General features: G+C 48.4%; 1 protein-coding gene and 1 pseudogene across 2 annotated transcripts in view; both read right to left on the bottom strand.

The window, feature by feature from the left end:
- Nucleotides 1-753: 753 nt before the first annotated feature.
- LOC140531782 (nondiscriminating glutamyl-tRNA synthetase EARS2, mitochondrial pseudogene) lies at nt 754-4884 on the bottom strand (annotated as a pseudogene).
- A 9832-nt stretch (nt 4885-14716) lies between these two features.
- GHRHR (growth hormone releasing hormone receptor) overlaps nt 14717-26075 on the bottom strand; it is a 33631-nt gene continuing 22272 nt past the window's right edge. The window contains exons 5-15 of one of the 2 annotated variants that reach the window (XM_072599197.1): nt 25720-25827; nt 25127-25224; nt 24014-24111; nt 23175-23310; nt 21714-21867; nt 21255-21315; nt 20734-20803; nt 20297-20382; nt 18511-18640; nt 17004-17045; nt 14717-15812 (exon numbers count right to left, since the gene is read on the bottom strand). In XM_072599197.1, the coding sequence (XP_072455298.1) occupies nt 15699-15812; nt 17004-17045; nt 18511-18640; nt 20297-20382; nt 20734-20803; nt 21255-21315; nt 21714-21867; nt 23175-23310; nt 24014-24111; nt 25127-25224; nt 25720-25827 (1097 nt within the window). In that variant the 3' untranslated portion in view covers nt 14717-15698. Of the gene's footprint in view, nt 15813-17003; nt 17046-18510; nt 18641-20290; nt 20383-20733; nt 20804-21254; nt 21316-21713; nt 21868-23174; nt 23311-24013; nt 24112-25126; nt 25225-25719; nt 25828-26075 lie in introns of both variants that reach the window. The other variant, XM_072599196.1, reaches the window with a different exon arrangement.

The following is a 26075-nucleotide window of genomic DNA, read 5'->3' as shown; positions in this document are numbered from 1 at the left end:
GCATTTGGATTAGTCTATTTTTAAAGGTGTTATTTTCTTCAGCATTTTTTTGGGTTTCCTTTAGCAAGCTGTTGACTAGCTTTTCATGATTTTGTTGTATCACTCTTATTTCTCTTTCCAATTTTTCTTCCACCTCTCTTACTTGATTTTCAATATCTCTTTTGAGCTCCTCCATGGCCTGAGACCATTGCATCTTTATTTTGGAGATTTTGAATGAAGAAGCCTTGACTTTGATGTCTTCCTTTAATGTTATTCTTTGTTCTTCCTCATCCACAAGGATGGAGGACAATATCTGTTCACCAAGAAAGCAACCTTGTATGATGTTAATTTTTCCCCTTTTTAGGCATTTTCTCATCCAGTTACTTGACTTTTGAGTCCTTTGTCAAGTATAGGGCTTACTCTGTTAAGTTCTCAATTCTTCCAAAGTGGCACAATCAAGGGAAGGGAGTGTACTCCTTTCCTGGCCTGTGCTCTGGTCTGGGAGCAGTCACAAGCTTTTCTGCCCAGGATCTGTGAGTAGGGTTCCCTCTCCACAAATACCTCCAGCTCCACCATGCCAGTGCTCCTCCTCACCCCAGGGCTGCCACTCAGGACTCAAATTCAGATCAGTGGTTTGATTCCCCCAGAGTCTTTAGGCCAAGGGCTCCAAAAATGAATGCTGCAGCCACCTGGGGTTGGGGCTAGGTACCCTCCTCCATTCTCACCCAGGTGAAAGAGCTTTCTCCCTGACCTTTGAAGCTGTCTTTGGGGTTTGTGGGTAGATGAATCTGGGAACCACAGCTGGTTCCCAGGATTCCACATCCTGAAGCCTGCTCCAGTCCTGTGCTGTGCTGCATGGCCAAGCCTGGGCTGCATTCTGTGAGTTGTATTCTGCTCTGAGGCTGGTTCAATAGACCTTTCATGTAAATTTTCTAGGCTGCCTTGGGTTGGAAATCTCTCACTCTGTCCTTTTTGTGACTTCTGCTGCTCTAGAATTTTTACAGGTATTTTATGGGCTTTGGGGGGAAAGCTACAGTAGGTCTGCCTTCTACTCTTCCATCTTGGCTCCACCCCCTAAGAGATATATTTTTACTTTTTTTGGGGGGGGGGGGACTTTCCAAGGGTTTTTATTGTTAGTTGTCATGGAGGAACAGAATATATAAAGTCCTTTCTTAACATTACGTAATTGTAATAACTTAGCTTGGTCTGGAAAAAAGTTGAGAAAATATACCTCTTTTTTCTTAGGGAGTAAGAAAGCAGGAATATTGATGTAAAATATTACATATATTATCAAACATGATTAGTTTTACTGAACTACTTTCTCTTTTTTCAAATCTTGTTCGAAGAGATGCTTCATGGGTTACGAGTAAAGAAAGGGATATATTCAGAAATCTATTCAGGAGTGAAAACAAAAGGTACTGATAAAAATGATAATTTTTTTAACCTCCCTATTATGCTCCTTTTTTTCCATATTAGAAGACAGGAGTCACCAGTAAGTGGCAAGGGTAATCTCTGGGTAGATAAAGGACTTTGGAAGGAATAATTCCACTCCAAGGATTTGGAAAACATTCCATCTCTGCCTGGAAAATACACGGAGTGCGCAGGCAATAAAGCAGAAAACCCTGTCCCAACAAATCCCAGGATCCTTTCAGTCCTGCCGACCCTAGCCCTGTTGGGAAATCCTTCAAGATCCCGCCCCATTAAGCCTAGGCCATTTCATTCATTTTGGGGACTTACTGTCTTATTCACCCTTTATTGTACAAAATCCAAGCCGGAGTTCAGTGAAGGGCCACAAGAACAGACGGTATCAGAGCTCAGACAATTAAATCCTGAGTCCTGTCTGTGGACCTGCAGGCCTATTAACATTTTCAGATGTTCAGATGGGAACTAGTTATGGGAACCAAGAACCAATTCCAAACCCCTGGTACATAATACCGTACACAAGGAAATGGAAAAATGGGTTCCAAGGGTAGCTCCTTTTTACAGCCAAGAAAGGAATGAGATTGTAGGGTGATATCTTCCTAGACTAGTAATTGGTCAGAGGGGTAAGCTTAGGCAAGAATTATCAACACATAGTGCCTGTCACCATGCCCACCCATGGGCAATCAGAAATGTAGTTCTCACATTAATACCACAGACTTCCTGTTGAACACTGGTTTCAGCCCTGATGTTCCAGTAGCAGTTTCCAGGAAAGTGGGCCATGAGTTGTCCTTATCCATTCATCCTAAGAATCTTCTCCCTAGCTTGACAGCACCCTCTGCATCCGTTCCCTAACTTCCTTTGGTCCCAAGGATACCATCATCTCTGCAACGGTTGGGCCTCGCTGCTGTCCACTGAGTGCCACGTGGAGAAGTTTTATCATTTTGACATACTCAACACCTTCTGTATTCTCTGACAGTCTTCTCAACTCTCGGTTCAGCACCTCCTGAGTAAGAGATATGCCAGGTGTTTCCAACAACCCCAGGACCAGTTTAGCAATCACATCCACTTCTCCTGAGATGGTCTGCAGCTGTGCCCAGACCACAGCAGGGCGAGTCCATACGTAGGAATATGCTGGTGAGACCAAGTCCTGCAGGCAACTGATGCGCCCCTGTCCCAGCAAAAGGATTCTCTCTACATAGTCCTCACTGAGGACACCCCTGTCCTCCAGCTGCTCTCCATACATCTCCTCCACCATGGCCTGAAGTTTCTTCACAAGCTGCAGCCTCTGAGCCTTGTCATTCAACAGTGGAATCAAATGCAGCCTGTTGAATTCAGGAAGTTTCTCCAGACCCAGCAGGGCTGAATGGGTGCTGCTCCCAGTTAAACCAAACTGTTCTGTCAGCTCTGGCAGTGTCCTTCCCATCTGGTTCCCTGCCAATCCTGAGCCGTAATTGGTGATGATGTCTACCAAAGCCTCCAAAAGAAAGCCAGCTGAAGCAAAGTATTCCAGAAAGATGTCCCCTTGCCGCCATCTTTGTTAGAAGCAGAGGCAGATGGGCAAAGTGGGGTGGCTCCCCACCCAGGGCCCTGTACAAAAGGAGATGTTTGGCAGTAGAGACAAGCCACTCACTGCCTCGAAGAACATGGCTAATGCCCAGATGATGGTCATCCACCACACAGGCCAGGTGATGGGTGGGAAAACCATCACTTTTCAAGATCACAGGGTCACCCTCAACACTGGCCACTTCATGCCGGTTCCAGCCATATACCAGGTCCTGGAAAGTCTCAGCTCCCTCCTCCAGACGCAAGCGGACAGTTGGCTTGGCACCTTCTGCCAATTTCCTGGCCACATGCTCAGGACTCAAGAGCTTGCACTGATTGTCATACCGGGGTGTCTGATGGTTCCTGAGGGCCTCTTTTTTCAGCAGCTCCAGGCACCATGGGGTACAGAAGCAATAGTAAGCAGCTCCAGTCCGCAATAGTGCCTCAGTGGCTTGGGCATAGAGCTCCAGGCCCTAAGACTGCTGGTAGGGCCCGACAGGGCCTCCACACCAAGGACTTTCATCAGGAGGAATGCCTGCCCACTCCAACATGTCCTCGATGTTCTCTGCAGCCCCAGGCACCAGGCGGGTTTGATCTGTATCCTCCAACCTCAGGATGAAACTCCCTTTGTATTTCTTGGCAAAGGTGTAGTTATACAAGGCAGTTCGTAGGCCTCCCAAATGCATGAAGCCTGTGGGGCTCGGGGCGAACCTGACTCTCACAGCGGAGCTCTCCTGTCCAGGCCCCCCACAGTGCCCGCGCCATCACCCTGCCCCCCAGGGCGCCCGGGCCAAGCAGAGCTGGAGCAGTCCCAACAGCAGGGCCTCCATGTGGGACTGAATGCACACGTGGCTAAACAGGTCGAGATATATTTTTAAACAAACAAGAGACTGAGGAAATGACAAAAGATAAAGTAGATAGCTTGAATTATGTGAAACTGAAAAGCTTCTGCACAGACAAAATTAATGCAGGTGGATGGTTGGCTGTTGTCCTTCATTTTCAAAGAGAATCAAAATGACATCACCATGATAAGGTGAAGTTTCAGTGTGTCTTACTGTGGCTCATCAGACCAATATGGACTTGGAATGCTCTACCACAGGTTGGGCACAAGTTGTCTGTATGAATATTTGGGGTGAATACTCCAAATTTGTGTATCCTACATTTACTTTGTGCTGTATCAATTCTGCTTTGCTCATGGAGCACAGCACCCTTTCTGATGTGGGCATGCCATGCTGAGCGGTCCTGTGCCAGTGTCTCCCATGCTGTGCAGTCAAATCCAAAGTTCTTGAGAGAGACCTTGAGAGTGTCTTTGTATCATTTCTTCTGATCACCATGTGATCACCTGCCCCATGTGAGTTCTCCATAAAATAGTCTTTTTGGCAAGTGTACATTTTGCACTCAGAAAACATGGCCAGCGCATTGAAGTTGGACTCTCTGAAGCATAATCTGAATGCTTGGCAGTTCAGATTGAGCAAGGACTTCAGCATCTAGTACCTTATCCTGCCAGGTGATCTTTAGAATCTTCCTAAGACAGTTCAAATGGAAGTGATTCAGTTTCCTGTCATGGTGCTGGTACACTGTCCATGTTTCACAGGCATACAACAATGAGGTCAGCACAGCAGCTCTGTAGACCTTCAATTTGGTAGTCAGTCTAATACCTCTTCTCTCCCAAACATTTCTTCAGAGCCTCACAAACACTGAGCTAGCTCTGGTAGTGAGTGCATCAGCCTCTGTCAATGTGTACATCCCTGGAAAGTACACTACCAAGGTAAGCGAACTTATCCACAGGATTCAAAACCTCTCCATTTGTTGTAACTGACGGTTCCACATATGGATTGTGTAGTGGTGGCTGATGGAGCACCTGTGTTTTCTTGGTGTTAATTATTAGACCAAAATTAGCACAGGCAGCAGAGAATTGATCCATACTTTGTTGCATCTCAGCTTCAGAGGCTGTATTGAATGCACAGTCATCTGCAAATAGAAAATCATTCACCAGCACTCCCTCCACTTTGGTCTTGGCTTATAGCTTTTTCAAATTGAAGAACTTACCATCAGCATGATAGTTGACCTTGATGCCATGTTCATCCTCTTTGAAAGTATTTGACAACATGGCTGAAAACATCATGCTAAAAAGCATGGGAACAAGCACAAAGCCCTGTTTCACTCCATTGGTGACTGGGAAGGCACAAGAGCATTGTCCAGTATCCAAAATCTGGGCAAACATGCCATCGTGAAATTAACATACGATATTGTTGAACTCTGGGCAGCCAAATTTTGACATAGTTTTCCATAAGCCCTCATGACTAACAGTGTCAGTTCTATAAACTTTGTGTACAGACCTCTGTTCTGCTCCTGCCATTTCTCCTGGAGCTGTTGGGCAGCAAACACCATATCAACTGCTCCTCAGACCTTTCTGAAGCCACACTGGTTCTCAGGTATATGCCCATCTTCCAGGTGAAAGATCAGCCTATTAAAGAGGACTCTAGCAAGAGTCTTGCCAGCAATGACTAAGAGACAGACTCCCCTGTGACTGTCACAAGACAATCTATTCCCTTTACCCTTATAGAGATGGACAGTGGAGGCATCCTTGAACTCCTAGGGGAATAACTTCCTCTTGCCATATAACCTGGAAAATTCTGGTCTGCTTTTGTATGAGCAATGGTCCCCTTACCTTGTAAATCTCAGCTGGAATAGAATCAGCACCAGGTGCTTTGCCACATGAAACAAGCCTAATGACCCTCAAAAGCTCTTCTTCAGTTGGAAGTTCAGCTAAGGAGGGATTGACTTCATCCTGACTTTAATGTAGGCTCAGACTACCAGACTTGGCAGGAAGTCCTAGGAAGGAATGGAGTTATAAACAGCATCAGCAATGGTCATTTATTGCTGAAGACTTGTGTATCACATGACCTTCTCATCACCAACACTGTCTTCCATTTACCTAAATGCAATAAAACTTCATGGATGCGCCCTTGCAGTAAACTTTGGCATCTAATAGACTATGTAATTGTAAGGAGAAGAGACAGACAAGATGTGAGAGTGACAAAGGCAATGTGTGGTGCAGAGTGCTGGACTGATCATAGACTTATCCTTTCCAAGCTACATATTCGCTTTCATCAAAAGTGCCGCCCCCAAGGCAAAATGACTACCAGAAGAATTAATGTCAACAAATTAGAGCTCTTCTTTGAGCCTGAACAGTTTGTTGCTAACTTGGAGGGAAAGTTGAGACAACACATAGTTGGCAACAGTAGAGCAGAAAAGGAGTGGGCAGCTTCAGAGATTTGGTGCACAGCACTGCATTTGCTCATCTGGGTCAGAACACTCTCAAACACCAAGACTGGTTTGATGAAAATGATGGGGAAATTCAGAAGCTGCTAAATGAAAAACGAGAACTCATAGGATATATCAGCAGGATAGTTCATCCATCTCTAAGAAGGTAACATTTAATTCCATCCAAAGCAAAGTACAAGCAAAGCTTAGTGAGATGCAGGATTCCTGGCTCAGTAACAAGGCAAATGAAATTCAGTTTTATGCTGATAGTAACAATCCAAAGCACTTTTATAATTCCCTGAAAGTTATTTATGGACCAAAACCCTAGGGTGCATCATAACTACTCAGTGCCGATGGAGCCACATTGATGAGTGATAAGGACATGATCCTAGAGAGACGGGCTGAACACTTCCATAGTGTTCTCAACAGATCATCATCAATGCAGGTAGGATAAGATGGAAAGTGGTAGAATGAGAAAAAAAGAAACTTTGCATCAAATTTCTCTGATAAAGTTTGATATCCAAGACATAAAAACTAGCTATATGCATATCTATTGATCCATACATATGTGTGTGTGTTTATGAATATATGTATAACCGATAAAACATCCCCAATTGATAAGTGGTCAGAGGGTACAAAGAAGCAGTTCTTGAAGGAATGATTACAAACTATGAACAGTCATGTGAAAGGATGCTCCAAGTCACTCAAAATAAGAGAGATGAAAAGCAAAAAAGAAACAAAACAAAAAAACAACCTTCAGGTTTTGCCTCACGCCCTTCAAATTGTCAAAGGTGACAAAAGATAGGAATGGTCAGTGTTGGGTGGGGTTGTGGAAAGACAGGCTCACTAGTACATTGTTGGTGGAACTGGAATCCGTGCGACCATTTTGGAAAGCAATGTGAAATCAGGCATACAAAATGACTAAGTACTCTCTGAAGCAGAATCTCTTTGTTGGGTTTATACCCCAAGGAGGCCATTGAAAAGAAACCGTCCCCATCCACTCCAAAACAATTATAACTGCACTTTCTGTGCTAGCAAGAGTTGGAAACAAAGTTGATGCCACCACTTGGGCAAAGCTAAAGTAATGATGGAACATAAAGATGATACAATGTTTCTTGGCTGTGAGAAATGATTAATATGGTGAATGACGAAGTGTGGAAAGATGTACACGGCTTGGTGCAGAAGGAAGTGAACAAAGCCAAGAAAACATTGTGTGAAATGACCGCAACAGTGTAAATGTTTCACAAAGAAATTTTTAAAAATGTTACAAAATTACAAAGAACAAGTAGAGTTCAAAAGAGCTACGAGACCTTGGTGCACTCTTGGTGCACATTTTTAGCCTTTTTCAATTATTGATCAGTTATACTTTCCCCCCTCTTTTCTTCATTTTTATCTTTTTGTCGTTAAAATTGTATTTGAAATGGGGGAGGGCTGTGAGGGGAAAAGAGGATCATGGGGAAAATTTTGTTGATAAAAAAATGACATCAATAAAAATTTATTTAAAAATTTCAAAACACTCTGCAAAAATAGAAATAGAGACGACCTCAGTAATTACAGAGATATTCATTGGTCATGATTGTACAATGTCAACATAATAAAAATAATATTATAAAAGAAAGATAATGAGTTGTCACTGGGATATATTGTTTGTCTATGGGACAAGCACTGAGCTCGGGAGAGATTAGGGATAGGTTTATAGATTTGTTATCTCCATAGAGACCATATATAAGTCCATAAGAGATGATGTCAGAGAGAGAGAGAGAGAGAGAGAGAGAGAGAGAATGAAAAAGGAGAAAGAAGAGGCAAAGTGGGCCCAGGACAGAGCCTTGGGTTACACCTGCATTTAAGAGATGGAATATGTATGATAGTCCAGTAAAAGAGACTTAGAGGGGCAGCTAGGTGGTGTAATGAACATAGAGTGCTTGACCTGGAGTCAGGAAGACCTGAGTTCAAATCCAACCTCAGACACTAACTGTGTGACTCTGGGCAAGTCACTTCACTCTGTTTGCTTTAGTTCTTTATGCCTAAAATGAGCTGGAGAAGGAAATGACAAACCACTCCAGTATCTCTGCTAAGAAAACCCCAAGTGGAGTCACAAAGAATTGGACACAATTGAAAAAATCACTGAGCAACAAAGGAGACCTAGAAGTAGTGGTTAGATAGATAGGAGGAGAATCACAAAGAGAACATTGTCCTGAAAACGCAGAGTACTGTGGAAGGAGGAGAGAGTAGTCAGCATTGTGTGCCGTGTCCAATGCAGTGTGCAGGATGAGAAAGATCATCATATTTAGGATGTACAAGATCAGTAAGTTTGAAGATATCAATTTCATCTGACTGATAAAGTTAAGAGAGAGATTACAAGGCATTGAGAATGAGTGTACCGAGAATGCAGACCATGAAAGCTGACAGCTTCTTCTAGGATTTGAACAGTGAGAAGAGATACAGAAAAATCTCCCAAAATGAGATTCTAGTTTACTGAAACCCTTGGATCTTTTTCAGAAAGACAAACTGATGCAGGTAGGCAGACAGAGAAACAGACACAGACAGGCAGACAGGGGGAGAGAGACAGACAGATAGACAGACAGAGACAGAGAGACAGATTCAGAAACAGAGAGAGAGAGAAAGAGAGAGAGAGAACTGATAAAGTGTCTATTAAGCACTTACTATGCACCAGATTGTACTAAGTGCTGGGAATACAAATAAAAGTCAACCAGACAGTCTCTGCCCTCCAGAGATTACATTATAATGGAAAATTATAACATATAAATGGGAGCAAGAGAGTGGGGATGGGAGAGTATTCACTGGAGGCAAAGCAGATGTCAGTGAAAAGTCCAGAGAGAGTGAAGGGAGCATGGATGGAGCCCCTTCTGAAGTGGAGTCTGGCCAGATAAGGAGACTGGGGACCCAGAGGAGAGGTTTCTTTCAGGTGAGAAGGTGCCTTGGGAAAAGGAAAAGTGGAAATCTACTCGCCTCTCTCCACTTCTAAGAGTAAAGTGGATTTGTTTTATTACAAGAGTAAGACTTGGGGGGTTGTGGGGGGGGGCTGGTCTGTCCATGTGCACACATTGATATAGCATTAGGAAACAAACTCCCTTTGCTGACATAGATTAAAATCAGTTCTACAGCCTCGGAGCTGCCTGCCTGGCTGGGGCACAGAGAGGTTTAAAAGCTCTCCCCAGGTCACAAAGCCCATTTGTGTTAGAGGCTGGGCTTGAACCCAAGTTTCACAGACTCAGAGACAGCTCTTTCTCCACCATGTCCCACCAAGCAGGGAGGGGGAGCTAATTCACCAAATGACAGGGTAAAGACCTAGAAAAGATCTTGAAAAACAAGTATAATTCTGAATCTTATAAGATTAAATTCACCAAGCTTGGCCCCAATCTTCTCTCTCTGCTGAGGTGGGCAACTATGTATGTGGAACGCTGAAGAGAATTCGGGGATTTATATGCTGCATTTTAAGTTTTTAGACCTTTTTCTTTCTTCTTCTGCCTTCTGACTGGAGGGGTGGTGGCAAGGGATAGGGGAGGGGCACAGGGGGAAATGGAGGCAGGACATGTTGGACCCTGCTCCAACCTTCTGCTAATGGTCAAAATTTCATTGTGAGCATTTATAGCTTAGAAATCTCAAACTGGCAAATACGACCAGCGGGGCCTGATTTACTGTTCTGTTGATTGGCCAAACTTAGGAAAATGATGGGGAAGATGTTCATAGTTCAGACTAAGCTTTAAAGCATGTCCTGTGCACGTCCCTGTATGTGTGTGACATAGAAACGACAGACACGAAAGAAAAGATCAGGAGGGATAAAGGTAGAGTCTTATATTGGGGTTCAAAAGAATTCGCTTCATCATGTGAGTCAGCAGCATGACTCCGGAGCTAACCCTCTTGTGTTTCCTGAGCTGCCTTGTGTCATGTGAACACTCTGAGTGCACCATGGGCATCTGCATCTGAGGCAAAATATCACCTGGTCAGCCACAGGTTCCTGGGGCATGGAGATCTCTTGCCAACCTGACACTAAACTTCGTGATGGACAACTCTTTGGGTCTGGCCATCTTACCACTTTCAAATTCATCCAGTTGTATTCTCATTGAGACCAACCTCCATCTTTCACAGGAGAGTAACATCATAGGGGCCTTGTTCAAACTGCCTACAGCATTTTCTGATGTACCACTAGGTGAGAGAGGAAGAGAGAGACAGAGATAGAGAGACAGAGACAGAGACAGACACAGAGACAGACAGAGAATCGACATTCAGACAGAGAGACAGACACAGAGACAGAGGAAGAAGAAGTAGAAGAAAGAGAGAAAGGGAGAAAGAAAGAGAGATCAAGTTCAGTTATGACTTGTTCTTGATGGGAAAAGGCTGGTTCTTTGCACAGTTTCCTTTGCTAGACTTTCACCAACCATCTCTTTAATAATCTGTTCTAGACGTTGCCCAGGAATAGAAGGCAGACTCCCTGAACACAGCTTGCAGGCTGTTTGGGCCCCTTTGGGCTTTAGCCAATATCCTCTTGCAATTCTACCCTCAGATTCCTTTTTGCCTTATTGATCCCCACCCTACCTTCCCTTCCCACTCAGGCCTGACTGTATAGTTGAATAATTGAATGAGGGTAATAAGGCTGGAGGCTTTATCTCACCCCTGAGTCTCTTTGAGGAAGATCAGCAGGTTGTTAAGGATTCATTCTCTCTTTGGGTCAGACTCACGGAGGGGTTGTGGGAGCTCCGCGAATTCTGAGAAGTCCTTTGAGCTCATCTTTCTCCTCCTTCCAGGAGGCTTGAGGCTCCGGGCAGATGATTCCAGAATCAAAACTCACAGGTCTAACCTGGCTAAAGGGTCCTCTAGATGGCACCAGGGCTCCTGTCCTTGCCTTGTTATTAAGATCCTGGCTGACCACCCTGGACAGCTCATCCTCTTCTTTCTGGAGGCTTGAAGGTTCTGTTTGAAGTTTGCTGCCAAACATGCCCTGAGTGAATGGGATGTTCATGTTCTGCCTGTGGGGCATTCTTTTTGTTTTCAGAGTGTTCCTTGTCTGGATAGTCACAGGCATTTTTTAAAATGTGGGGATCCAAGTCTTCTCTGATGGGTGGATTCTCTTCATAATGAATGCATTCAGGAAGACCTGGGTTTGAGCACTTCAGACACCTACTGCCTATGGAACCCTGGACAGCCACTTTGGGCCTTGGTTTCTTCATTAGTAAAATGAGTTCATTGCGGTACAAAGACACTCTCAAGGCCTCTCAAGTACTTTGGAATTGATTGTGTGAGTTGAAAGACATTGGCACAGGACTGCCCAGCATGGTATGCCTGCATCAGAGAAGGGGCTATACTCTCTGAGCAAAGCAGAATCGCAGAAGTTCAAAAGAAACATGAGATGCACCAATTTAGATAATCCACCCCAAATGTTCATATAAGGCTATTTGTGACTGATCTGAGGTGGAGCCTTCTGAGCTCATGTTAGTCTGATGAGCCACAGTCGAACACACTGCACTTTCTCTCACATAATATCATTTTGATCCTCTTTGAGAATGAAGGACAACAACCACATTGTATTCCATGGTTCTAAGGTCCCTTTCAGCTCCAGTAGACCTGGGATTGTGGAATCCTTGATTCTGAGATTCTCCCTTCTGATCTTTCCCTCACAGATGGTCATTTTCCCCCTATTTTGTTTCCAACAAATGTTTGGTCATTTTCTGGCTCTGTTCATTTGACTTTTCTTTTTTTCAGGCATTTTGTCCCATGGTCTCCTCTGGAAATGTCTTGGACATGTCACTCCCCTCTTGAATTGGACTTGTGATTTGGGGGTGTTAGTTTGATTTTCAAGGGGATTTCTTTTATTGTCCCCAATATGATCTTTTGAGACAGTATCCATGTCTGTGTTGTTTCCATTATATTGAGGTAAGGGATGGAGGGCTTGACTTGGCAGCCTGCTGGCATCCTAAACTCTAAGGCAGAGTGCCTGTTACCTCACAGGGTTGCTTCTTGGCCCAAATGAGATAATGACTAGAAAGTATTTTGCAAGCCTCAAAGGGTTCTAGAAATGTCAACTATTTAACAACACTTAAGAATTATCAGTACATCAGAGTTTGCCTCCAGTTTGGCCAGGACATTTTTCAGAAGTCTGAATGTTCTTGTAAACATTCTAGCATAAAAAAAAAAACTTGGTTTTGGGGTGGTTTGTTTTTTTGTTTTTTGTTTTTTGTTTTTTTTGGCATTTCTGCTTCTAAGTTTGAGAAGAACCTTTAACTACTAATTACTCTGTCTTCCCAGATGTCCAAGGGAAACACCATCCTCCGGAGATAGCTAAACCAATCATCAAGGTTCTCAGTGGACCCATGGTCTCAGACAGGGGTGGGGAACCTGCAGCTTCAAGGCCACCTGTGGCCTCAGGTGTAATCTTCTGACTGAGTCCAAGTTTTACAGAACAAATCCTTTTATGAAGGAGATTTGTTCTGTGAAGTTTGTATTCAGTCAAAGGGCTGCACTTAAGGACCTAGAGGGCCACATATAGTCCTGAAGCTATAGGTTCCCCACCCCTGGACTAGAACAAACTCTTACAAGATCCCATCACCTACTAATACCTGTCCTCTGAGGGGTTCACCTTTGCCACCAGCCCCAACGATTTGTCTCGGAAGGACTATTCCATTCTCACCATGAGTAACCTGTGTGCCTCAGACTCCTTCAAGAATCCTGGATAATCTCAGCATATACCCCAGGACCACTAAGATGACTGCTTTACTTGCAAGTGCCCAATAAACAGCGGATAAAGTCTGATTGAAAGAAGGGGAAAGCACAACAGAAATCTTTGAAGGAGGAACCTTTGGTAGCCCTATTGTCTATCAAATTATCATGAGGAATTGATCAAGGGCTCCTGATCACCAACTCCAGCTTCCCTTTCCAGAATAAAGGACAAACTTCTCAGCCTGACATTGAAATCCCTCCATAGTCCTATCACTCCTTTCTACCCACTCTCCATTACAACCAAACCAACCCACTAACTGATCCCTTATTCTACCTCCCATCTCCCTCCTCCAAGCCTCTGCACAAGGGATTCTGCCAAGCACTCCTCCCCAGCACTCCCCAAAATCTCTAATTACTTTGGCTCAGATGTCAACTCCCAGTGGAGACCTTTAAGGATCCACACTCTAGGTTGTAACCACTCTCCCCTCTAACATTGCTTTGTATTGATTCCATATGTTACTTTGTATCAACTCACTCATCTCTCCCCTGCAGAAAAGGAATCCTCTTGAGGATAGACCCTACTTTGCCCATTAACTCCTCCCCAGACATGCTGGCTCTTTTGGCTAAACTGTATCGAATCTGAAACTCTCCTACTCCTCTCCTTGTCACTCACTAGCTCCTCAGCTACCATTAGTTCCCTGTAGTGGGTCCCTCTCCTGCAGCCTTGGAAGAAGACAACCTGCCTGCCCCTGCCCTTCTGGTAGCTTCTGGCTTTACAGGTAAGTACCATCCTCTGCCGCCCATTCTCTGGGGCCAGCAAGTGTCTCCACGTATTGTTCTCTGTCTCCCCCAGCTGGTGAGTCCTGGCACTGCTCCTGAGGAAGTTAAGACTGACCCTTTCTCACCCACAGCAGAGATTCTACCTTTGGCTCCTTGCCTCAGTCAGGACCACCTGATAGCTGATCAGGTGACCTTCAACAAATCACTCAACCTTCTGAGTCAATCACTCAAATTAATCAACCAACTTTTAAGTGCCTTGTTGTTGTTCAGGTGTGTCCAACTCTTCTGGACCTGATTTGGAGTTTTGTTGGCAAAGATTCTAAAGTGTTTTGCCATTTCCTTCTCCAGCTAATTTTACAGATGAGGAAACTGAGGCAAACAGAGTAAGTGACTTGTCCATGGTCACAAAACTAGTAAGTATCTGAGACCAGATTTGAACTGAGGAAGATGAGTTTTCTATTAAGTTCCTGCTATGTGCCAAATCTGTGGGCAGTGAGGTGGCACAATGGATAGAGTGCCAGGAAGACTCATCTTCCAAATGGGTTCACAAAGAGTTGGATATGACCAAAACAACTCAACAATGACTCTGATTGATTGAGAAATGGGTTGTGCTTCCAATGATCCAGAGCTGGTCCCTCAAACAGACACCCTTCTTCTGGATGCCAATAACTCCTGGTGGATGTGACTCATGGAATGCCACAATCTCTGGAGAGTGAACATTGCCAGTAACTGACAATGAGAAGCAGTGGAGATTGACATGGAGGGCACCAGGAGGCTGCAGCATCTTCCCAATTATGAAATAAAGACCATTGTCAGTCATGGAGCAAGGGTAAGGGGTGAGCAATAGGCATCCTTCAATATGGGCCCATACCTAAGGAATGGCTCAAGGCCTAGACCAATGCTGTCAGCACACTCGATCCATCCTCAGTGGTGGATTTATGGGAGGACACAGATGAGAGACTGGCACGATGATGAAGCATGAATAGGTGATGGAGATAGTCCCTACATTCATGTGATCAGGGATCTATTGAAATAGCCAATTTAATTTTAACTGAAATGTTTATTAAGCATCTCCTCTGTGCTAAGCCCTGGAGATACAGAAGCCAAACCCAGGGAGGCCTGCCATGAGTGCTTACATTTTATTGGGATAATGGCAGGGAGGAGGAAGGGAATACCAAAGCTATGCAATGTTCTCTAGTCATTCCAAAGGGGGAGCTAATCAGCAGGAGCGGGGATCAGGAAAGGCCTCACAGAGGGGATGGAAGGAGAGCATGTCAGGATGGGGAGACGGGGAAAGGCTGGCAGACCAGTGAGATTGGCACGGACAAGGCAGGAGAAGGTCAGTGTGACGGGGGCCAGGCAAGGCTGGTGAAAGGAGGATTACTGTGACTCCTGTGTACGCTCCCTCCCCTCCTTGGCCTGACTCTGTGCTAGGTTGCTCGATGGAGCAGGAGCAGATAGAGACCGTGACCTCAGGGGACTTGCTGTCTACCCAAAGATTCAGGCTACCGTTCTGCATCCCAAGACAACCTAAAGGCTGGAGCTCTTCTACTGGAGGCAGTGTGTGACTTGGAGCTGGCTTAGGAGCCATGCCCTGGGGTTGGGCCCTAGAGTCCAGGGCTTGTAGTTTAGAGGGAGGAATCTGCCCTGCCTAGCATTATCAGGCAGGCTTCTTGGAGGAGGGGGCACGAGCTAGACAGGACCAGGAAAACTGGAGAGGAGAAGGAAAGAGAATTGATTCTTCATCCTGTAGCTGTCTCATTCAGGGTGGGGGGTTGGGGGGAGGTTGGGTAGTGTTGTCCTTCCACCCCCAGAAGGCACATTCCAGCCCTACCCTCCTCCTCTGAGTTCTCCTACATTATCTGAGCACAAGACTAGGCACATGGCTGGGGTGGGGGGGGGGGGGAGAAGAGAAGCAGGAAAGGATGGGGTATTAGGAAGGATGTGTTGAAGTGAGTGATGGAGCCCCTCCTGAGACTGACTTGGTGAAGCTGGGGCTGGTCAGCCCGGGGCTTTCATCTGGTCATGCAGGTCTAGCACATGGACGTTGGCACCCGCATCCCTGAGTGATAGGCCCTCCCTGGCCTCAACATCAGCCCAAGGCTTTGGTCACGACTGTGCCACCTTCTTCTCAGTTCAGCTCGGACCTCGAGGAGACCAGAAGGGGACAGTATCAGGTTCCCTGATCCCTTGGGGGAGTGGCCTCACACACACACACTCCAGGCAAGAGAGCCAGAGCTCGGTTCTGCCACCCCCAGACTGGGTCCCAGCAAACTCTCATCCCTCCCTCAGTTCCTTTGCCCTCCATGTCTTGTCTCAGGGTCCCCCTCAGCTACTCCAGCCCACACTCAGGGTCTTTCTTAAGTGGCCCCCCACTCCAGTTCCCTCTCAGGTCGCCCTGGGCCCCTGAGGGCCTCCCAGGCCTTCTTCCTGCCACATCCAGTTGACCTGGGCCATAGGGATGCTGAGGGCAGGGGACAGCAGATGCCCCTTCAACAGTGGCCTCTTTGGCCACCAGAGGGCGGCCTCCTCTAAGGAAATGACCTCTCTCCTTTGGTCTATCCCAAATTGTCTCTCACTTTTTCTCTCCCTTTTTGTTCTGTTTCTTTCTTGTTCCAATCTCTCATCCCTTCTTTAACATTCTATCTTCTTGCCCTCTCCTCCTCCCCCTCAGGATTTGGATTCAGAAGGCCTGGGTTCAAATCTCAGCTTGGCCTTTTACAGGCCCTTCACCAGCCTGGACCTCTGCTGCCTTCTCTATAAAGTAAGGATGTCAGATTCTAGACCTCTGAGGTTCCTGACGGCTACCTTAGAGGCCACACTCAGACTAGTAGGTCTGGAATCAAATCCACCCTCAGACACTTTCTAGCTGTGTGGCCCTGGACAAGTCACTACTTGACCTCTGCCTGCCTCAGTTTTCTCAACTGTAAAATGGGGGTGATAATAGCACCTACCTCCCAGAGGAAGTGGAAGATCAAAGGAGATAATAATTGTAAAGTGTTAGCTCAGTAGCCAGCACACAGTAGGCACTTAACAAATACCTCCTAGCTCTAGATCTATAAGCCCATGGTCAGGATGAAGCTCCTGGCTCTCTGCCCTGGCCCCAACCCTTGGATGGGCAGATGCCACACATGTGACACTTGGAACTGGCTCCCTCCTCCCCACCCCAGGCCCTAAACCCAAGAGACCAAATGGACTTCTTGCTCCAACTATGGACTTCACCAAGCAGGCTCAACCATGTACCTTCTAACCAGAGGGGACCTCACTAGCCCCCTCCTTGGACTTCTGTGCCCAGAACCTGGGAAGGGAGAGAAAGAAGGAGGCCAGAACCATCTCACCTCTTGGTTAAGAAAGCAGTAAAGGACAGCCACGATGAAACCCTGCAAGAACGAAAAAAGACATCAGCCTTGGCATTCAAAGCCCTGCCCATCTGGCCCTAGACCCCCACCTCTTTGTGATCTTGGCCCCTTCCAGAGTGGCTTCTCCCAGACAAATGCTTTGCTGCTCTGGCCCCAGTTGCATCCCATCTCCTGACCTGACCACTCTCCTCTGTGTCACCAAATCCTCAAGGCCCAGTCTATCACTCTACAGGGAATGACCCACCCTCCCTCTCCCTTTCCCCCCTCTCCCTTGGCCCTGTCCTCTGAACATCGAATGGATTAACAGAGCTCAGAGCCAGTAGAAGGCTCTTGTCCAGCCCACACTTGCTCAGAGACAATCTAAGACAAGTACTCATTCAGCCTCTACTTGGAGACCTCCAAGTACAGGGAGCTCACCACCCCCCAGGCAGCTCGTCCCATGAGGGGCCAGCTCTTGTGGCTAGGAAGTTCTTTCCTGACATGATTCCTAAGAAAGATCTGTTATTCTCTGTTCTGAGCATGGGAGTCTTGCTTCCCTGGATAGACTCTGAACTCCCCCAGGTTTGTTGATTCATCCATCAATTTACCGATTGTAGATAGCACAGCAAAGTTCAGAATGGTTCTGCCCCCTCTCCACGTCCCTCACTGGGGGCTAGGATGAATAAACCTGAGACTAACTTCAGTCTGCCAGGTCTAAGGACTCTGTCATGGATGTTGGGGGCAAGGGGGTGGGGGGAGGGATTCAGGAGGAGTGAAGAGGGGGGTTTGGGGACAGTAAATTACAAGATAGAAATGCCTGATCTGCTCCCATGTCCTGTCTCTAATCCGTCAATCCAGAGCTAAGAAGCAAGTGCCACATGTGCCCAAGACTATAGGAAAAAAGTAGAGGGGCTAGGGGTGGGGGAGGAACTACCTTATTGGATAGATAGATGTGGCCTCTACATCAGAGAGCCCTCCCATTCACCTTCCTAACAATGGAGCCAGACAGCCTGGATCATTTGTTCCTAGAGCCATAACTAAGGCAGGGTGGATGGGACTTTGCCTCAGGGGACTGAAATGTAGGGGGCTTTTGCAATGCCAGAATAAGTAAGTTTAGCATGAGAGCAGAAAAACTAGCCTCAGCACGAAACTATCAGAGCGTGAGCTCCCCTACCCTGGGCCTGTCCCTCCCTCCCCCAACTGCCTTAGGCATCCACATGGTTAATTCTGGCCTTATTTGTTGCCATGCTGACCAGATGCACACTCTATCAATGATCAGCAGTGACAAGGTCAGAGCATAGGTCAGGTCAGCCTTCCAGTGTTACAACCCAGTCAATGGTCTGTGCATGGTTTCCCTGAGTGACAGTCTCATCCCTGACCTTGGCCTCACCACTGTACTAACCAGCACTGACCCTGCTCCATTTCATCAGGCAGGGCCTGCCAGCCTGAACCTGAGTCCTTCTGGCAGCGGGGGCATCCCGGACCCTCTCCTCATCTGGCCCCTCACCTGGAAGGAGCCGAAGCCCAGCTCAAGGCAGAGGCGGGGGCCCATGCCAGCACTGTCTGGGAGGAAATTGAAGACGATGTAGTGTGCACCGAACAGTGGAATGAGGAGCAGAGTGGACTTGGAGAGCCGGCTGGAAGAGAGAAAGAGGGTGGGGGGAGTCTCCTAAGAAGAGTGGGGTCCAGACAGGTGAGCGGGGGCTCCGGAAGAGCTTTCTCGCTGATTTCACCAATGCCCAGCACAGAGTAGTGAGCCAGCCTCTGGGACAGGCAGAGCCAGGTTCAGGGTTTGCCCCAGAAACATCCTGGCTCTGTGATGCTGGAGAAGGGCTGGGGGAGCCAGGGCAGGCTTGTGAGGAGGCAGGGGACTGGGTTGGCAGAGCTAAGGGATCGGGCCAGGAGTAGGGAGGACATTCAGGCCAAGGGATTCATACATCAGATATCCCACAAGGTTTCGCAGGCCCAGAGTCACATCACAAAAGATCAGAGCTGGAAGGGGCCTGAGGTCATTGGGAGCAGAGGGGGAAACCAAGGCACAAAGTGGGAAAGGGAGTGGCAGGTCACTCAGAAAGTAGGTGGCAAGAGTGGTGCCCAGGGGTTCTGATGCCCATAGCAGACAAAGATGCCCAAGTGGCTAAGCTGGAAGGAGGAGTCCTCGGTCTAGTCAATGCACCCCCCATACAGCCCCTCAGCTCCTGCATGAGCACTCAGAATCATGTCCTCCAAGGGTGAAGCACTCTCAGGAGCCGGTCTCCTACACACTGCCCCCTCTGGGACAAGGGAAGGGGAACCACTACTTTTGGGGATGGTCCTCATCGGTGGAGCCAACATCTGATCCAGACTGGCCTTCCGCAGGGCTGATCTCCCCCCTTCACATGATGGTCCTTCAAATATCCAAATACAGCCTCCAGGTCTCTGGGTCTTCACCTTTGCAGCTGTCCATGTTCACAACCTTCCATGAATCCTCATGTGGTCCCTTCCCTTCTTGGCTTCCCTCCCCTTGGACATTCTCCAGCTGATCAAGGTCCTTCCTAAACCATAGGACCCAGCACTGCCCTCAAATCCACCAGGGAGCTCTGCCAAGGGCACCACCGTACTCCTGGAGCGTCTGGCCCTCCCAGTATGACCCAAGATCCCATTGGCTTCTGTGTCCCATGCCTAGCTGACGCTGGCCTTGTAGTCCACTCACATCCCCCAATCTTTTCCAGACAAATCTTGGTCCAGTTGTGGCTTCCTCCACCTTGTACTTGCAACAGTGATTTTTTAGAAGTTCCTTTCCCCACAAGTGTGAGAGTTTACATTAACACTTACTGAATTAAGTTCAGCCCAATGCTCCAGTCTTGGGAGGTTTTTTGGGACCCACACTCTGTCATCCATCATATTAACTACTCCCTGCCCCCCAGTCTTGGGCCATCCACTGGATTTGCCCAAATCTAGGCAGTTCACAAAGCTTCTAGAAGGTGCAGTGACGAAAAGTGGGGTCTGGAAGTCACTGAGGCCTACATTCAAATCCGCCCTCAGACCTGTACTAACAGAATGACCCTGGGCAAGTCACTTCACAACTACCTCCCTCAGTTTCCCTAAATGTGAAATGGGGATAATGGGACCTCCCTCCCAGCACTGTGAGGATCAAATGAGACCATATTTGTAAAGCACTCCACATGATGCCCTTTATCCCCAGCTCAGTGGAGCTGCCCCATGGCCCTCCCCATCTCCCACTGCCTGTCTCTCCTGAGCCCTCCCCACCCATGCCCCTCCCCTCCCTCAGTTCCCTGGGGTCCCACCGGTACTGGGTGTGGCTTTGGAAATTGTTCTGTCCTGGATCCAACTTCTTGAGCAAGATGCGGATGATGTAGAGGAAGAGTCCAAAGGTGATCTGGTGCAGGAAACAACAGGAGTGGGTGAGTGGGACACCCTGGGCACAGGAGGAGGGGCCTGAGGGCCTCTGCCTGTGTGGGACTAAAGATAGAGGGGCCTGAGTGGACCGGGCACAGGCAGGGAACTGAGCCAGGAAGGTCACAGCTCCCCCACTTCTATGGGACAGGGGCTCTAACCCACTCATTTTTACAGACAAGGAAACTAAGGCTCAGCATGGAGGATTTGCTTCCCCAGGATCACCCAGAAATGAATCAGAGAGAGCTAGGCCTGCAGGGGATGGGTTTGGGTGTTTTACTCTCCTGGGACTAGCCAGTGGCTTCCTCCAGGGAGGTTCTGGAAGGGGCCTCACCCCAACGGACAGGACAATGGGCCCTTTGATGATCCACCAATAGGGGGAGTCCTCATTCACATCCCAGCACCTGCAATGAGAGAAAGTTGGGGTTGGCTAGCTGAGGGCACAGCCCCAGGGCATGCCCAGAAGGGATACTGAGTGCCAGGCAATGCCTCCTTGGTGCCCCAGTTCCACCCTATGCACCCTCTGCCTGCCTCCATGCACAAAAGCCCTGACCCCACCCATACTAGGAGGGATCTTTTCTCAAAATCTTGGTCCTCAGGATCCCCAGAGGGGCTCCCTCCCCCCAGGTTCACCTCTGGAGGTGTGACCCTAGGCAAGTCATGCACCCTCTGGACCTAGGTTTCTGTATCTTGACAAGGGTCTAGACGAATCCTGAACTACGTCATTTCCCTCTAATGGGATGTAAAGTTCTGGCTGTTTCTTTTCTGGTTTTCTTACCAAGGGCTCAATTTTGTTACAAGGCTTATTCAGCCCAAAGGCATTTCAGTGGTGAGCCTGTGAGGGGGACAACTCACCCTCTGTCTTCAAATGTCAACTTGAAGAAGGTCCAGACCAGGACGAGGAACATGGGAAACCCTGGGGACGAGACCAGCCAAGTTGAGCCTGGGAGAAGCCTCCCACTGGGCTGCTACAAATGCTGTCCCTTGGGGCCAGGCAGGGGGCTGAGGCACTGGCTGGAGGCTGGCAGTGCCTGAGCCCAGCAGGGCCTGAGCCCTAGGCTGCTCTGGCCTCCCTCCTTTCCTGCTTTCATTTTCCCCACCATGGCCTCAGACTGACTCCTAATCCTGGGCAAAGATGGTCTCTGATCCTCAGCCACAGACTCACCATGGCCCTGGCCATGGACTGACCCTCTAACTCTGGTCACAGACTGACACTAACCTTGGCCAGAGACTGCTCCCAAACCCAGATGCAGATTGTTCCCTAATGCCAGTCTCAGACTAGCCCCCAGTCCCTGCTTTCCCCACACGACTTACCCCAGCCACCAAGAACAAGCCACCAGAAGTGTCGGGTTCCATTGGGGAAGGCTGTGGCCAGGAGACATGTCAGGTAGATGGCCTCCACGAGGAGCCAGGTGAAGTTGGTCATGGAAGCATAGTAGGAGAAGATCACGGAGAGCTTGCAGCCAGTCTTTTGGGCAGGAAGGAGAGAAAGGAGGGGAGGTGGAGTTGAAACCCCTCCCTTCTCCATCCTCTCTGCCCTTAGGACTGGTCTTGTCTCTCCAAAAGGTCAGCTCCTGGAGGCAGGGCCTGGCCCCAAGTGTCTTTGTGTCCACAGCCCCAGTAACACACTATTGGCACAGAGTGAGGGTGCTGAAGTGGACTGAACAAGAGATGGCTCCCAAGCCAGGCCAGGCAGGAGGCCATGGCCAGTGGAGAAGGCAGGGAGCGCATTTAAGGAAACCAGGCCTTGGCTTCAGCAGAAGGGGGCAGTGCTGGCAGGGAGCAGCATGGAGGTGGTGGGGCAGAGGCCAGCCCAGGGCACAGGCCCATGGGGCCCTCACAGCTCAGATGGGGCTTGTCAGTACAGGATTTCTGTATCCCAGACTTTGGCAGGCCCACTCTCTGCCTTCAGAGGTGAAAAGCCTCGTTGGCAAGGTCAGAGGGAGGCGTGTCTAGGGAGCCTGAGGCCAGGCTGGGCTGAGAGGCAATGGCAGAGTCAGGAGAGCAGGCTGCAGTCCATCCTGCCAACCCCCTTCCTGGCAGTGGGCTCCCCTGCGCATCTCTAGGTGCTGCCAGCCCCTTCCTGGTTCTATCTCCCTGGGGCCTGGGCTGAGCAATCCTGCTAAGGCCGACCTTGGATGTTGCCCAAAGCCTAGTGACCTTCCCTTCTCTTGCTGCTGCATCTTCCTTTCTAGGCTCTGTTGGAAGACCAGCCCCTAGTTTGCCCCACCCTCTTCCACTGAGAGCTGCTGCTCTTTCCTACCATTCAGAGGGTGTGAATGTGCCTGTGCACACCCTAACACCCACTCCCTCTGTTGCTTTGAGGCAGTCATGCTACTTCTTTAGACCTTAATTTTTCTGTCTGTAAAATGGAAGAAATCGTAATTGCCCTGTCTATATCTTCAGCCTGTCTTCAGGATCCAAGGAGAATTGCACAAAGTCTCGGTGCCATTGGGATCATTGCTTATCAATACTCAGATGTGCCTTTCCTCCTCCCTTCCATCAGGTTTTATCACCATGCTCCAGCTTTGAGGTTCTTCAAAGCTCTCTCTATTCAGTACCTCACTGAGGCCTTGTGAGGTGGACAGAAGAGGTTGGATTGGCCCCATTTCAAGGATGTAGAAACTGAGGCTCAGGGACCTAAGGTGACAGGTTCCACTCCAGGCCCATTGCTGGACTCCTTCTGTCTAGCATTATGGTAGCCTTCCTCCTCAACATAGGATGGAGGATGGAGGATGGAGGTAGGGAGGCTACCCCCAGGGCACAAGCACTCACTGTGGAGAAGGTGCAGTGGTCAACTTCGTCCTCCCCTTGGAGAATGATGGCATCCTTGAGGAAGACAGCCATGGCTTTGAGGATAAATGTGCAGAAGAGCTGGACATGGATGTAATTTCTGGGGCAGCGAAGCTTCCTGGGCACCAGGAGTGTGGCGTCAGAATCCACCATGTCATGGAGGTGGGAATGAGGACAACACATGTCAGGACAATGGGGGAACTGGGCAAGGTTAAGTGGACCCTGCATGTGGGGGGAGCAGGAAGAGCAGATTGGAGACCTGAATGAAGACCAGGCTGGTTAGATTCGAAGTCCATGGAGGGCAGGCACTGTACCAAGCACCTTGTGAATAGAAGACTTTGGATAAACAACTGTTTGCGGGATTGGATTGGGTTGGCCCTAAAGATCTGTCTGTGGCCCTTCCACTTGATCTTGTGGGTAATAGGGAGTCTCTGAAGATGCCTGATGAATGATGGGGCATGATCATACTGGTGCTTTAAGAAGCTGACTTTGGAAGTTGGAAGCTGGATTGAAAAGGAAGAGGCTAGATGCCAGTTGGGAGGTGATTACAACATTCTTGGAGTGAGGGGAAGAGTGGAGGCGGTAGGAATGTAGAGGAGAGGATGAATCTGAAAGATGTGGGACTGGATTAAGATTGGGATAGATGGTCCTACAGACTGCTCAAAGATTGGTGATAATGGTGGTGTTCACTGGTGACCATTGTAAACCACTGAGATGATCACTGGTGACCACCTATGATCACTGGTGACCATTAGTGACCACTGATGATCCCAGAGGATCTTTGGTTATGGTGACTGGTGATGCTGGAGACAGTGAGATACCTGAGCGTCATTAGGATAATGCTGGCCACAAGGAGAGAAACAAGGGAGACACTGTAGCCCACTGTGTAAATGATCTTCACTGTGGAGAAGTAGGATTTCTGGAGAGAAAAGCAGAGTTTTAGGATACAGTCAAGGGTCTTTTAGGCTAATCAGGACACACAGCAGGGTCTGATCTTAAGCAACCCCAGCACATGAACATTAAAACTTCCATATTAGGAAGATGAAGTTGTGATTATTCACACAAATTTTCCACACGTTGCTTTTCCACAAAATGAGCTCCTGCCAGCTGCCTTTAATCCCTGGCTCCAGGCACGTCAGCCAGGGCTATCTTACCTTGGCTATTTGGAAGAGGTGGAAGGGGAATGGGAGTGGGGCAAGGAGAGGGCCAGATGAAACGTCAAATGTCAAGGCCCAAATGAAGGAAGTCACTGCCCTTTGAGAGCCTTCAGAAGTGAAGAGAAAGTGTGGGGACACAGGCTTGGGGAGACACATTCCACTAAGAGAGCAGACTGGGCAACTTCTTATGCCTCCTCAAGCCACCAGGCACCCTGACCTCACTTCATCCTCCCGGGAGCCTTGGAGCCTAGGGTCCCATAACACTATCCCATTTGACAGCTAGGGAAGCTGAGGCCTGAGTCAATAAGTGGTAGACCCAGAGTTCCTCCATAAATGATTGAGACTAGCATGCTGTTATAAGGTGGAGCTGAGTCAAAATATCTGGGTTCTCATTCCAACTCTGCCACTGACTGATCATATGTTTTTAAATGAGTCAATTAATTCCGTTGGGTCTCAGTTTCCTCATTTGTAAAATAGGGTGGGTGGGATAGGCTGGGGGGTCTGGCCTTGCACAAATGTGAAGCATCAGTAGGGGCTAGAACCTCCTGCCTCCCAGTCCAGTGGGCTTTGGCAACACCACCCAGAACCCACCAAATTGTCACCATCATCCCCCCCCACACGCACTGTCTCAATCACTATTATTCTCCTTCCTTTTGATGGCAGTCCCAGGAACAGAAGGAGGGGGGTGGTTCTGCACCATGCTCTGTGGGCCTCACCCCTGGGTCCTCTGACCCTCCTCCCTTCCTCCTCCCCCTCACCATCCTGGGAATAGCCTACCTCCTCAATCAGAGATTCCAGCTCCACTGGACATGCTTCAATATATGGTGGGAAGGGGTCTGACCATCCCATGTCTGTGCAGTCTCTCCTCACTGTTCCTGGAAGGGGAAGAGATTGTAGAGGAGGGGTTTGGGAGTATCTGTCTCTAGGAGTGTCCACAGACATTGGAGGGAACCCCAGTATTTCTCTAATGACAGAAGGACATGAACCCATAGGAAAAAAGACCAGGAAGGACATGAGCACATTCCTATGTGCCAGTGCTTATAATCTTGCCTCAGTGGCAGTCTCCTGAGGTCCTGAACTTCTGACCTCTGGACTACTGAGCTAGCTGCTCATCCTTTACTGACTAAGGGAAGATCGGGGGGCAACTTGGGCAAGGGAACCATGGACCAGCTGCGTCTTGCCTACCTCTGTGCTGAGTCCTTACAGAAGCAGCTCCATCCTCCATCCTCTCCCACCAAGCAAGATCAGAAGAGGCCAGAGGATGAGCAGGAGATGCTGCCTGCCCCAGGGCTTTGGGCTCTCCTCCCTCTTTTCTCCCAAGGTTTATCATCTGCCCTCCCTCTCCCTTCCATCCTACAGAATCACCTCACCTGGCTTGGGGCTGAAGAGAGAGAAGAAGTCTGGGCAGGGCAGAGTTACTGACACCCCAGCACCCATAGCTGGCCAGCAAAGCAGACCATCCCACTCCCTCTGGCAGCCTAGACAGGAGCAAAGCAAGCAGCCTTGTTGTGGGTGTGAGGAGAGAGATGGAGATCCAGAGGATGGGGAGGGAATAAGGGAAACAGGCCAGATATACTGAGCAGTGGCTACTTCCTCTGTTGGCAGGAGCTACTCATGGTGGGAGAAGAGTGAGCCTGCCAGTGGGAATGGGTTAGGTGTTAACTGGCCTCAGAAGCACTTTCTGTCTTATTTGGTAAGGTCAGAAGTGCCTAGAAAAGGTCAGAGT

Source organism: Notamacropus eugenii, chromosome 3 (assembly GCF_028372415.1).
Source record: "Notamacropus eugenii isolate mMacEug1 chromosome 3, mMacEug1.pri_v2, whole genome shotgun sequence".
NCBI classification, from domain to species: Eukaryota; Metazoa; Chordata; class Mammalia; order Diprotodontia; family Macropodidae; genus Notamacropus; species Notamacropus eugenii.
The sequence above is the reverse complement of the archived record's forward strand: the minus strand, read 5'-3'. Positions and strand labels throughout refer to the sequence as shown.